The sequence below is a fragment of the Pyxicephalus adspersus genome, chromosome 6, assembly GCF_032062135.1.
Source record: "Pyxicephalus adspersus chromosome 6, UCB_Pads_2.0, whole genome shotgun sequence".
Classification (NCBI taxonomy): domain Eukaryota; kingdom Metazoa; phylum Chordata; class Amphibia; order Anura; family Pyxicephalidae; genus Pyxicephalus; species Pyxicephalus adspersus.
In genome coordinates, this window is record NC_092863.1 from 54923755 (window position 1) to 54938109 (window position 14355).

The 14355-nt window shown below is 38.2% G+C and overlaps 1 protein-coding gene across 6 annotated transcripts in view; it reads left to right on the forward strand.

Annotated features, from left to right (window-relative positions):
* The first annotated feature begins 977 nt into the window (after positions 1 to 977).
* CUX2 (cut like homeobox 2) overlaps positions 978 to 14355 on the forward strand; it is a 202307-nt gene continuing 188929 nt past the window's right edge. For 5 of the 6 annotated variants that reach the window (XM_072415858.1, XM_072415862.1, XM_072415860.1 and 2 more), the window contains exon 1: positions 979 to 1315. In XM_072415858.1, coding sequence (XP_072271959.1) covers positions 1253 to 1315 — 63 coding nt within the window. In that variant the 5' untranslated portion in view covers positions 979 to 1252. Of the gene's footprint in view, positions 1316 to 14355 lie in introns of all 6 variants that reach the window. The other variant, XM_072415859.1, reaches the window with a different exon arrangement.

The following is a 14355-nucleotide window of genomic DNA, read 5'->3' on the forward strand; positions in this document are numbered from 1 at the left end:
GTAATAAGACTTTACTAAGGAAGATATTTATTTATGGTTGCTTGTTCATCACTGGTACTTCTTCAGGTTCAGAGAGAAAATATGGAGTCTCTATATGAAACAAATATGTGCCAGTGTAAAATGGACTTCTTTACTAAATCATCCCCTAAAACCTCCAGCACAATTTGCTATTCTCAGTATTAGCATGCTACACCACCATAGCGCCGAGATTGATATAAACCTCCTTTCTCAGTTTATGTATTCATAGCATTCATAGCCTAACCTGTTTAGTATATGCAGCCTGAAGATTGTCAGATTCAGTCTGCACCCTTTGCACAGGCTGTACTGTACATGTACCAGGTATACTTCCATCACAGGCTATCCCACTCTGGCCAATATATCCAAATACATACCCTGAACAAGTGGCCTATTTAGGTATATGCAGCCTATACCATCAAGCATCCAAAGGCTCTGTGCACCCTCCTCCCTCCATCAATGACTGTCCTGCACAATAAATGCAGCCTACACCATCTACAGCTGAGGACACCCCCAGCAGAGGCTGACACACAATATATGCAGCCTACACAAACTGATATCCAGTGACTGTGTATACCTATATAACCACACAGCCAAGGACAGTGTACACCCCTGTGGCTGCCCTGTTCAGAATATGCAGCTTAGACTATCAGAGATCCAGGGACAGTGTACACAGCCTGCACAAGCTGTCCCTCTAAGTATATGCAGTCTATACCAGCAGACAGGCAGGCACAGTGCACACCCCCTTGACAGGCTGCCCCTCAGTATATGCAGCTATACCACAAGCCAGCAAGGGACTGTGCACACCCCCTGCACAGACTGCCCTGCCCTCAGTATATGCAGCCTATACCAGCAGACAGCTAGGGAGGGAGGAGAGGATTTATTATCCCACAGCATCTCAAACCACACATGTTAATTGAATTGCACATTCCCTCCCTCTCTCCCAGGCTGTATTGATCTGCATGTGACGTCACTATTGATAAGTTTTGCGGAAAAAAAATCAAGTTCTTGCAAATCAGTCCCGGGGTGACCCGGAGACTTGAGGAAAAGGCTGCTGCACTTTGGGGATTACAAACAATGCACTCTTCTGGCTGGGTGGCTTTGAATCAGCGAAACGGGATTAAGTGAAGAGGGGGAGAGAGGAGAGACTGGTCCAGCCCGGAGATTGAGACCAGCCTGTGTGAGGCTGGGAAAAAAAAATCCCAACACAGACAATATCGCTTCAATATCCCCCAAGATGGCTACTAATGTGGGATCAATGTTCCAATATTGGAAGAGGTTTGATCTGCGGCGGCTGCAGGTGGGTGCAAGGGGTGCTGCCTTTGGGGTTGTGGGGTGCAGGGAGCGGGGGCCCTGGTTGCAGGGGCGGTGGTGGAGTGGGAGGAGGGAGGCTGGTGGATTGATAACGTATTAGGAATTGATCCTCACTCTGCCTTTGTTCAGTTCAGTCATTGATTCAGCAGAAGCTGTAGAGCACAGTGTGTATCCATAGAGCTGTGTATGTCTGGATGAGCTGGCCAGCCACATAGCAGCTACTGGGAAGCAAAGGAGTTTCACAGACCCTTTGGCAAAGAATTGATGGTTCAATACATGGGGTCTTTGACATGTCCTGACTGGAGGGCTCTTTATCTTTTCCCGCCTGGTACACCACTGACAGATGCTCTAGTGAACTACATCTGTGTCTGGAGCTGCAGACGCTTTTTTTTAAATAAAAAAGCTAGTTGATCTTTGTGGTTTTGCCACAATCCTGAAGAGACAGGGGGGACACTTCTGACAGCTGAGATCAGTGGGGACAGGAAGGAATCATTTATTTCAGGATTATTCAAAGATGATACTAAATGGCACTTCTACATGACTTCTACTTTTTATGTGTTTTATAATAAAAGGTGCCTGGTACAATTGTGGTACTCGCTTTGTGAAGAATAATTCATGCAATTCATAGTTGGCAGCACTAACCCTAAAAACTCATGACAGGCATTCCTGTATTACTTGTCATCGTGCTGTACTTGAGTGATGCTTGAACTTGAAACTGCAATGAAATCTTAGATGTCTGCTTCATAGAAAAGCCCAATGTCATAAGACAATGATCTGTAATAGTTCGATTGGCTTGTATTTTAATCACAGGTCAGTCATTCACTGCTATAGGAATATATATTACATTGAATGAGATGTCTGAAAGTTACCTAACACATCATCTCAGAAACGCAGTCCTTCATAGCCATTGAAATCATCGCAGAAATGTTTTATTCTTTAATGCCACTTTTTATTTTTTAACCTTTGTGACCAGTTGCAGAGATAATGGTGTGTGTATGGACAGGTAGCCTCTGAAATGCTACTCTGTAATCTCAGTGCTGCTCTCCTCATTTGATGGTGCTGAAGTCAGACTTGCTTTCATATCAAAGGTGTATGCTTGTAATGCTTTTACTGCCACAGCATCACTTACCTATTGCCATGTGCTGCTAGACCAGTCAAGTTTTTTTTATCCATGAAGACTGAACAGTTTTTGTATTGATGTATGTTCTGTGTGTGTGTGTGTGATGATTGATGCTTGGCATAGAGCCACATCTGCAGGAGTACTGTGATTTCCATTTTTATCCCTATCTTTTCTGCATTTTATACCATTTTTTCAGTGTCTGTACAAAATGTGTTCAAATTCAAAAATTCAAAATTTTTAACAACATAGGAATATTATTTATATATATATATATATATATATATTCACTTCATATAGAAAGAAACACATAGGGCACAATTAGTTTTTTTATTGGTGACTGTATAGATAATGCTAATAAAGAAATTAGCTTCGACCCAATACTCCTAATATACATCAACAGATATGCAATCCTTATCTTTGTTTAAGTTCTCTTCTGTAATTCTATTGAACTTAAATTTATATGCATGCACAGAACTGACTTCAGTATTTATTCTTGAAAGTTAGCTGTCTGGGTATCTACATCAATGTAAAGTATATTTGTACCAAGATTTATGTAAATATGTATTAAACATACATACACACACACACATATATATATATATATATACATTATATTATATTTTTTTTAATCTAAATTATTCTATCTATGTATCCTTTGTAGTCTTTCTTTGGTGTAGCCTTCACATATAAGCATTTAAAGTATTCATATTTACATTCATATATACATAAAACATATTTATATAAACACATTTTTGAGTAATATATATAAATAATATAATAAAATGTTACATTATATCACATTGAACTAGATTGAATAGGTCTGATTTCCGAGCATATTTCTGAGAGCAGACATATAATGTATAGGCGGAATGTAATTCTTGCAGAGGAGGTTCTTGTTTTTAATTGTCTACTTACACTTGCTTTGGTGCTGATGGGAAACGGTAACTGTATTCCCTGCTAATGTTTGTAAATCAGACCTGGGCATTCTCAGGGCAGCAACTCTTTATTTATGATTGATGTTCTGTAACATGAGGAATGACAAGAGCATGGCAAACAGATATGTGAGAAAGCAGGAGCAGGTTCAAATGTGCTCAGGGCTGGCTGCGATCCTCCTATTGTTATTCAGGTCTGGAGGATTTCAACTTGCCCTGGTATTTGGATTCATTCATCCCTGAATGTCAGTTAACAACATTTTCATTAAGCAACTAATATTCAGTGGTCTAACCTTTAGTCTGCAGGCTTTTAGTTCTGTGATTGGCTGCCTCTGTTTTTAGCTTGCTGGAGCTATACGTTTTATTAGATTAAAATGACCCCTTTCAGTCCTCTTTGGGTCACCTAATTCTGTGTGCAGCTGTAGTGCTATTGGTCTGTGAAATTACCAATAAGCCTTTTGTTCTAATGTATAAAAAGAGCTGACCTGATGGCAAAGCCTTGGTGTATATTTGCCTAATGCATATGGTATACAATCACCCCTCACCGTTATACGGTGGCTCTGCACATATACTAGAGCAAAAAATGACTTGCATTGTTTAATCTCAAACTGCTGTGTAGCTGCTCATTTACATGGATATTAAACAAGCTTATCCCTCCAGGAAATCAGAACATACAAATGCTTTGGAAGGGGACAAAACACACATAAGTTCCTCTTATTGAGCAAAGAGCTCTCCATATTCAGCAATAATACATTGAGGCTTTTAGGAAAATGACTTTTTTTTTAATATCCCAATATAAAACTGCTGAGGTTCATGAGTACAAATGGAGAGCATTCTGCTGATGGCTGACGTGCCAGTGTTTTGCTGTTTATTAGAACAGGATTGCATTTTTACTAAGCCCTAAAAAGCACAAATCACCACTTTTCAATGCTGATCGTTTTTTAGGTCTTAGCTTTGGTTGTTTTTAAAAAGGCTTCTGGGAGATAGGAAAAGGTAGGCATTTGGTATACCTTTTATAAACAATCTCAGCAAGTGTGCCCAGCCATTGTTTTATTTCTTAATGTTAATGACATTTTTGGTATTTGTGCCATTTGGTCCCCGAATTAAGCTGAACAATTCTTCAAATAATAATTGTTTGCCCCTGACCCACAGAAAATCTGGCACAACATTTTCGGTTTACATTTTACCTTGTATGGGGTACAGCCAATTAGAATGTGTGTTTAGCAGTCAAGTTGTTTAATTACACAGCTGTCTGATTGGCTGCTCTTGCTTCCTGCATTTTGAACTTCACCTTCACCGTTTGCACTAAGGGTATACATATTGCACTGCCTACTGCCTTGTTTACATTGCAGTTGCTTTGAAAATGGTATCTTGCAATGGATCTCTATAAGTATTCCTATGAATGGTTCTTTATATAAAAGCTAGGTACCAGTGTCTATATAACTGTACTAGGCCTAAAGCAAGAAATCATTGGATGCTTTGATTCAGTGCAATCCCCGTAGCTACTGGACCAGTTCAGCCACTATAAAGGTCAATGACTTCTTGTTTCACTTATGATTAAAAAACATTTAGTTGAGAAATACATTTCTGCAAACCAGACTGAAGGCAGTAACTGGTAGTAACAATTTTCTGTGGTAGCAGCCTACAAATATTTAAACATAATCTAGATTATTCTAGCAGGTTTTTTTAGATTAGTTCTCTTCTTCTCCTGTGTCACTGTCTATAATTGTCTGTCATTTGCTACCCCTATTTAATATACAGTACTGTGTAATATGTTGGCGCTATATAAATCCTGTTTAATAATGATAATAATATTTAGTACATGTTTGCCTGTAGAGTGTAGATGAGTCCATATCCATATTATTATACAGAGTCACTAACTGATCTCAGAGTCATATGCTCTTTTCATAGTGACCAATCTTTTTTTTGGGATGTGTGGCAGTTAGTTTACCAGTATGTTTTTGAGACGTGGGAGCAAAACCACAGAGAGAACCTACAAACTCTATGCAAAGAGTGTCTGTGCTGAGATTTAAACCTGGAATGGAGATGGAGATGGAGAAAATATGAGCTAATATAAATCACACATTACTGTCCTATACATTGGCCCCTTGATGGTCACACAGGGAATTAAAGGGATTCAGTTGGTTTCCATTCACAGATTCAACTCAGCCTCTAATTTTTTTTTGCATTTTAGATTTCTCCAAAACTGAGATCCACCCTTTGTTTTGAAAATGTATGCAATGTAAGTTCAGTAAAGGTGTTTGTATGACCTTAAAGGGTCATGAAAGAAATGTGTAATTTAAATGCATATAAATTTAAAAAAAAAAAGCATTTTGTGTGTGTTTTAGCATTTTCATTATGAAAAGCCTTGTCTAAGTGTACTTGAAATTCATGTGTAAATAGGATCCAATTAGGTTTAAACAGACATAGCTTAACATGATAAAAAATTGAATCAAACAGGTCTTTTTTGCTTATAACATGCATGAAAACCCAACACCAGACCAAAGCAGAGAAGGTGCGAGGGGTTTCTGTGAACATTGTAGAGAACTTTCTTTACTCCGATGTGGGCACGTACAGCAATAAAAACTATGTTTAAGTCACAGGGCTTACTCAGAAGCAGCTGCTTGGCAGTGGCTTTAAAGTGCTACATCTGCAATGAGGTGAATGGAGTTGTCCACCTACCTGATCAAAGTGGATAACTCTTTACCTAACTTCAAAAGGAATTAGTAATTCCCCCTTGAAAGCAGTTACTTTTTTTTTAGAAAGCAGCCACAGCTTTAGTAGTGAATCCTGTCCCCTGCCAGTATGCTCTCTATAGAGTTCTGACATGCCTTGTGTTGAGCTGAATCAACAAATCAATGCACCTGTTCATTGGAAAGCTCTAACTTTAACTTTGAGGAGGGTGCAACCTTTGCAGAGAAGCCACTGCTTCCACACATAAAACAAGAGTTATTCTGTGCAGCATGTTGGTTAGTTATAGGTTCTGCTTAGGGTGCAGCTGATTGGGTAAATGTATGAACTGTAAGACTTTTACCCTTTTTTTCTACAAATCCACACACTCATATGCATGGCCCCTATAATCCAGCTAAAGTACAATAAATTAAACAAAATCATAACTGACTTTGTGAAGAAAATTATAAAGATTGTTTGTCCAGCCTTCCTGATCAGAAGCTGTCTATGTTCTCTAGATGTAGGTCGGTAAATGTCATGAAAGTTTCTCCCTCTAACCCAGGGGTGTCAAATTCTGGCTCGAGGACCACATCTGGCACCCAACATCCTTTTTTTTGGCCCCCAAAGGAATCCTAAATATGAATTGCAGCTGGGCCGCCGCTGCATTGCAATACCGCCGTTACTACAATTCCCGGCATCACTCGCGTCTATAGATCAGCGGGCTCTCTACCTATCTGTGGCCCTGCATTGGACTGTTTTATAGACGCAAGTTATTCTGGGACTTATAGTAGTGGTGCTATTTCAATGAAGAGGGAGTTCCAGCGGCGGTCCACTCATAAGATTTAGCCCCGCATCCAGCATTTCCAGCACTCCCCCTTAGCTGTACATTTCCTTGCTACTGCAAGGAATGGACTTGAATGGTTGGATTTTCAGAGAAGAAAATTGGTATTAATATTGTTAGCCTGTGCAAAAAGGTTACCATTGAATTTTAACTCAGAAGGCTACAATTAAATATTTAAATTATATTTAAATTAAAAAAAAAATCCTATGCCTCTTTCTCTATTATAGGCTTGTTCCTGATTGAATGTGAAGCAAAACCTCTTGGTTTCCATATGAAAAGGTTTTATATCTAATGGGAAGGAAAAACTTCCATAATTTTTTCAGTAAATTTCAAGGTTGGCCTCCGACTTTGTCTAAGTTTTTAATTTTGGCCCCCTGTGGATTTGCGTTTGACACCCCTGCTCTAACCTGTTCTTTTGGCTATTTAGACGAGGGTAGGAGATGCTTTAAGCATCCACTGACCAACCCAATATTTTCTATGAATGGAAAAGAAAATAGATATAAAGTCTACCACTGACACTAGATTAGATGTAAATTATCTCTTTATCATCTGACAGTTAAAATCAAACTCTGAAAATGCAGATTGTTGACCTAGTATTCTGGATAGGAATATTTTTTTACCATTCCTAGCTCTGTGTAGCCAGATTTTCCTGCATTTGTTGAGTTTAGGCACATCATCATTTTTCTATGTACTGCTTTGTTAAATTGGCCTGATACCAACCGATAAAAACACACCGATAAAAAACACAGGTGACATTTTACATTTGATGGGTTTAAAATGATAGAAATTAAACTGTGCCCCGCGTCCCACCAACGTCACCTCCATTTTCAGAAGAGGGCAGACTGGATTGCTTGAGTCTGAACCCTTTTATCGTGGTGTTAGCAGGTAAAATTGCCATTTACTCTGCTTCCATTTAGGGGCTGTCCATTGTCTATCAAACCACCATAGGTCACTTGTTTTTTTATTAGTAACAACTTTTAACATGGGTATGTATGAGGCAATCTTTGCATCATATTAGTATTTTTCTGTGTCTGCAGATACAATCAGTAAAATTTTACAATAATGAAAAACGTTTAGAAATTAATGTTTGTAATGTATGTACACAAAACGTATCCTGACCTGGGAGGGGGTGGTGTAATCTAAGGGATACAATATTGGGGAGCTGATTGTGCAAATGTTGGGTTCAGTTTGTTGTGTGGTGCTTCCTGTTTCTTGTCTTCAAAATATGGGGCTCCTGATGTTAAGAGGAGAGAACTTTGATGTGGCAGTGGAGGGGGTGATGAGGTGCAGGGCAGATTCTGATTTATTGAGGTACTCTCATGTATAGAAGAATAATGAATATATGGGAGAAGTGGATGTTAATGGGAATTTGATGGGAGAGACTTTGCCATCACTCTCTCTCTCACTTGTACATGACACAGGCCTTCCTAAATTGTGTATTGTCTTAACAGCTTTTGTCCTTCTTTACTGTGGGTTTGGACAAAGTTATGATTTTCTTTCTGTCCAGAAAAGCATATGTAATGAAAGAGTTTTATTCAGTGGTGCTTTCTGGTATACAGTATTTAATAGGTACATGTATATATATATTGTATCCCAGGTTGCCCCAGGTCTTTCACAACCATACAGTATATATATATATATATATATATATATATATATTTTTTTTTTTATATATATATATATTGTATGGTATATACATTTGTCACAATTGCCATTTTGTTGTCCACATATTGTTGCTATTTTTCCATTTGCTTTCTACACAACATTTCTCACAACTTCCCCTTGGTTTTTCTTCTTGTATAGTTTGGAATTATGCTACCCTCCTGTTGCACCATTTGAGTGTTTTTTGCTTTTGTATTGTATAGGATTGCCTATTTGCAACCCATATATTGACATATTTTTTTGCCTACATATTGTCAAACAATTGTTTAGAGGATCAAATTACAAGAATTACTAATTTGTTCTTGTTTTTTTTTTAATAGAACACCACTATTATCCCCATGTTTTATCATAGCATTCTGCTATTAAACCATTGTGCTATATTTTTTTTAGCATGTTGTGTTTTTATAATGAAAAAAAAAAAAACATTTTGCATTTGCATGCTTAGTGCTCAACCCAGAAATTTTTTTAAGCCGGGTGGGAAGAAATTGTAGGTGCGTGGCAGCCCCTGTATTGTGACCAAACTCTTTAGTAACCACTCAAAAACAGCCAGGTGGGTGCTAAAAAGTGCCGGGCGGTACACCCAGCTAAAAGGGCCTGGGGAGAACCCTGATGCTTTTTAGAGATACATCTGACATTTTGCCCAATATAGACTCACCATGCCTTTTAAACTGACTCTGTGTAGAGTTGCCCATCTTGGCAGGGTTTAGCCTTCAACAAGAAGAACTGTCCGCACAATAGTGGTGACATCTTCAAATCTCCCAAGACTAACAAACATTGGCTGTGGTGCATTACATATTATACAAGAGATACACTACACACACAACTATGAACCTGAAGTGTCTAGGCATAGTTACGTACCATAGAGGCCAGGAGTATGTCAACAATAATAGGTCCAGCTTTGGCAGAATTAACATACCTAAATGTTCCCTATACCATAGCAATTCTTCACATTTTGTGTTTAGGTCCACTTTAAGAGCGGTAGGTGGCCATTTTTAAAGTCAGATCAGACAACTCCTAAGAATATCTAACTCAGATTGAGCACATTTAATACACAACTGTCTGCAACCTTTGCTTTTTAACTGAAAAGCTGAAATGTAAATAAAGGCTCACTAGCTCTCTTCTAATTTGTTATGCGTGCATTTTTTATCTCACTGGTAATAATGAATGAATGATCATTCACCAAGTGATACCAGCAAAGATGGAATAAAACATGATGCATCTTATTTCCTGAAGAATCTGGATTACCATGTTTATTGCACAATAACAATACACTAAGCTTTTAATTCTCATGCTTCACTGGGCATACTAAGTGCGCAATAAAATGACTATAACTATCAAGATGAGGTAAGGTATTTTTTTAAAGCATTTTACATTTTCTGTATCAGAGACATGAACCCAATAGACTGTAATTTACAGTGTATGCTTATACTGCTTACTACTGCTTCAGCAGATTATACTGAAACAACATCAAAAGAGTAAAGAATGCATTGGGTAACCTTAAAGTAAACTTGTTTCATCTAGAACATGGGTAAAGTAACCTGAGAGGTGAGCACATATCTCTGCTGTACTGCCATGCTGCAGCACTCTGCCCTAAGAGCCTCCAAGAGTTTTATAATATATATATATATATATAAATAAATATATATATATATATATATATATATATATATATATATATATATATAAATATATATATGCTTATTGAAATACCACATTTGCAGAAGTAATTTAGGCATGGTTCCCTGCAATTCAGTGCAGACAGTGCAATCGGAACTTATTTTAAGTAAAAAAAACAGTTTTATTCTCGCTAGAAGGTATTGCAATCTCAGTTAACAGTGTTAGGGAGGCTGCACTGATTTATAGTAAGACCTCTTTGCCATTAAAAGAAAGTGCCTTGCCGTGTGTTATACTGCAATGCATGACAACACACAGCCACCTGCCTGGCTGTCTGTTTTGAGTCTGACCCTAATTATTATGCTGTATATCGCAGAATACCATATTGATAAAACACACTACAGTGCAACACATTAGTGGTGACTTCAAACATTGCACTGCGTCACACATAGTGGTAATGAGGCCTAAGAACCTTTCCACTGCCTGTTCACTAGAAGGGTGGAGAAGAGGTGAGGTTGATTAGAGGTGGGTAGAATGACACTGTAAACCACAGGAAAAGGGAGCATGATTCATATGGCACACAAAACCCTGGGTGATCCAGCAACCCTGAAATGGATTTTGTAAAACTATTTTGCTATTTTTTAGCAAATGTTTTTAATCCTACTGTGTGCTACTTCCCCCACCTTCTAGATTGTTAGCTCTTCTGTGCAGGGTCCTCTCCTCCTGCTCCAGTGTTACTGTCTGTATCTGTATGTCTATTTAATGTACAGTGCTGCGTAATATGTTGGTGCTATATCAATGCTGTTTAATCATAATAATAATAATCCTGGACCAGATCCATTCCATGATTGTTGGATCACCCAGGTTCTCCCATGATAGTCTATGTTCTCCAGTCTTGGAGAGCTTAAAAAATCAGGCCCAATGTTTGTAAACTTCTATTAAAGGGCATGTTTTATTAAAGTTCTCCAAGGCTGGAGAGGATACACTTTTACCAGTGAAACTGGGTGATCCACCAAACCTGGATTGGATCTGGTCCAGGATCGAAAACATTGAAATCCATTCCATGTTTTCTTGATCACCCAGCTTCACTGATGAAAGTGTATTTTGTTCAGCCTTGGGAGCTTTAATAAATCAGAGTACACCAATGGTTTCCAATTGATTTTACTTTTCTTCAGTTATAGAATATAGGTGTCAATTAAAATTAAAGTCAGTATAGAGGAGTGAGAGTCAATACAGAAGCCTATTAAACAAATACCTTGCCATTTGACTGTCATAGTTCTTTTAGTAAAGTTTCAAATATTATAGGAAGGTATGTTTCAAACATTGAAATCTGCATTAATTTATACAGCTTTCAGTTGAATGACGGCCATTTTCTCTGAGTTTACTTTGGCAGATAGCGCTTTGTATTAGGACCACTGAAATCTCTGCAGTGTGATTAAAATATAACCTTGCAATGCTCTGAATTGAATACATTTTACATATTTGCAATGTAACCGCTCTAACATCTATTAAATGATATGACAGCTTGACTTATCTAAATGTGTTATCATTTAGCGGTATGTCAAAATTTCTTTTTATGTAGATGACAGCAGTAAATAAGCCATCAGTTCAACTAGCTAGAGCTTCTCTGCAGAAGTCTGAATTTGTGGATTTGTCATAATGATACATCATTACCTGAAATGATAGTCTGTTCACTTGTACATGTACTGTGCACTAAAGACATTGTCTATCTACACTGTATGCGAATGTTACAAACTCCTCCAATGCTTGATCTCTTTCTGATATTTTAAGAGAAATGCCATTACATTTGGCTTTGTAAACAGATAGTCCCCTTTTATCATGTACATTGGAATATCATCTGTAAAGTAGAATCAGATATATTTTGTAATGTTAAGTATGCATTGTCAGTGTATCACTTACAGGTAATATTACCTCTCACAGAGATCACAATATTCCCCCTGACAATGTCTTCCTATGCATATTTCTTGGTGCCATTTATTTTCAGGCATATTGCAGAGTCAGCTTCTACTTTGTGTAGAATGAAATGTAGGCTCAGAGATGACACACTCATGTAAATTCTGGTGCCTGTGCTGTTCTTGGAGTTTGTTTCTTTGTTAACAAATGTCCAACATTGTGACTTGCTACACAGATTATGTGCTGCAGTCTGATTACTAGATGGGGAGGAAAAACCTTTATACAAAAATGCATTATTGTATATTGTGACATGTCTGGAATCAATTTACGTTGTAAAGTTACTAAAAAGTCCACAAAGTCAGACATGTTTATTCTAAAACTTAGTTTTGGTTTACCATTTTCCCTTGTGTGTTCTTTTTTTAAGCCTGGATGTTCACTTTTTAGAATCAGTAAAAACTAGTGTTAAAAACATAGCTATAATGTGTCAGTTCCTTTAACTTGTACCCATTAAGTCTCTGGGGTCTCTTTGCCTATTACATTGGGGGTCAGAGAGAGAAGAACAAACTTACATTTGTGGACAGTGGAAGTCAAAGCAAAGACTCATAATGGTGTATTTGGAGGTTTGCATAAAATGAAATATGAGGCAACTCATACTTTTCCTTGAGTTCCGAGAAGGACAATATTCTGTGATCAACCGGATGTAATATACTCCGGAGGTGAAACAATGCTCTCTCTTTCCAGGGCCCTGACATCCCCCGAGAAAGGCTATCCGGGATTTGAGGCGTCAGGATGATCAAGGTCATCACCGAAGCTCCAGATCTGTCTAGCAGAGATCATAAGATCATAGGTGAAAGCAAGTGATAGGACGATAAGGGAAGAGAGGAGCTCCACAAGATAACATTAGTGTGGGTTGGGACAATCCAGAGTTCCTTGATTCTCCTCCAGACACTATTAGAGTGTAGGGAAGACCAGGATATCATATACTGCAAGCGTGCCGTCAGATAATATTTACATAAGTCCGGGGCCCCCAGCCCACCAGCCTCTCTAGGAGTACAAACCACCTGTTGGGCCAATCTGTGCCTTTTCTAGCCCCAAATTAAATGTAAAAAATCATTTGGAGCTTTTTTTAAAATGGGTGTGGGTACCGTAGCCGGGAGGGTTTCAAATAGTTTAAGAAGCTTTGGGAGGAGCATCATTTTATAAGACACTATGTGTCCTAACAGGGAAAGTAGATGAGATTTCCAATTCTGGAGTGGGGTTCTAAGTTCCCAAATCACTGGAGAGAAATTCTCTGTATAATAGGGCATATGATGAGGTGATCTGTACTCCTAAGTACCATAGGGAATTCCCCTTCCAGCTAAAGGGGTATCTCTCCTAGAGGGAATTGGGTAATAAAGGTGGTACAAACAGGGGGAGGGCCTCAGTTTTCTGGGACTCATCTTTCATCTCCATGTTTCTGTCCACTTGTGTACAAACGTAAAAGCCACAAAAATACTTTACAGTTTCTAAGTTTTTAATAAAATGCAATAAAACATACTTTTTAGCTGTTAGCAAAGAGCTTAATGCAAGTATGTAGTAAAAAACGAGACAATGGAAGTAAGTAGCATTATTGTGTAACAAAATCATGGTGCAGCATTGACATTGTTTACTGAGAAGGATTAATTGTGTTACTGTGACGTGCGCTGCATACTGATCAAATAGCGACTGCCATTGACCTCAGTGACACTTCATGCTATTGATCCTACATGGATGAATCCTGCACTGAGTATCTTAGACACTTCCTGTCTCTAAAAACAGAATCTCACCCATGCCTTCTCGAGTCTAAAGATTGCAAAAAAGCATTGATGATCAGTTGGATCACACAGCCAAATCTGACTCTTCATCCGACCACTATTTGTGGGTTGATTCCAGTCCACACCTTCAGTTGAGTTTCACCTTAAGAAGTGTAAATATATCTTTATATACAAAAGACATGGCTGTTTTCTAATAAAGATGAGAAACTCAAGGGAGGGTTTTTAATCTAGGATGTAGTCACGTAGCATAGAACCAAGGATGTATTGAAGTAGGACTTGGAAAATCTCCAGCTACTCCTCTTCAGATAAAAACAGCTAATTAGCAATATTCTTTAATTATTAGTTTTAGCAATGTGGGAACTGATTTGTAGCAGCAGGATGGTAGTGAGTTCTTTTTAACTACTCAAGTGGCTGCTGGGGTTGCCAGGCCCTTTCAAGAATGAATCCCGATGTCATGTGGGCATGTCACTTAATGGTAAC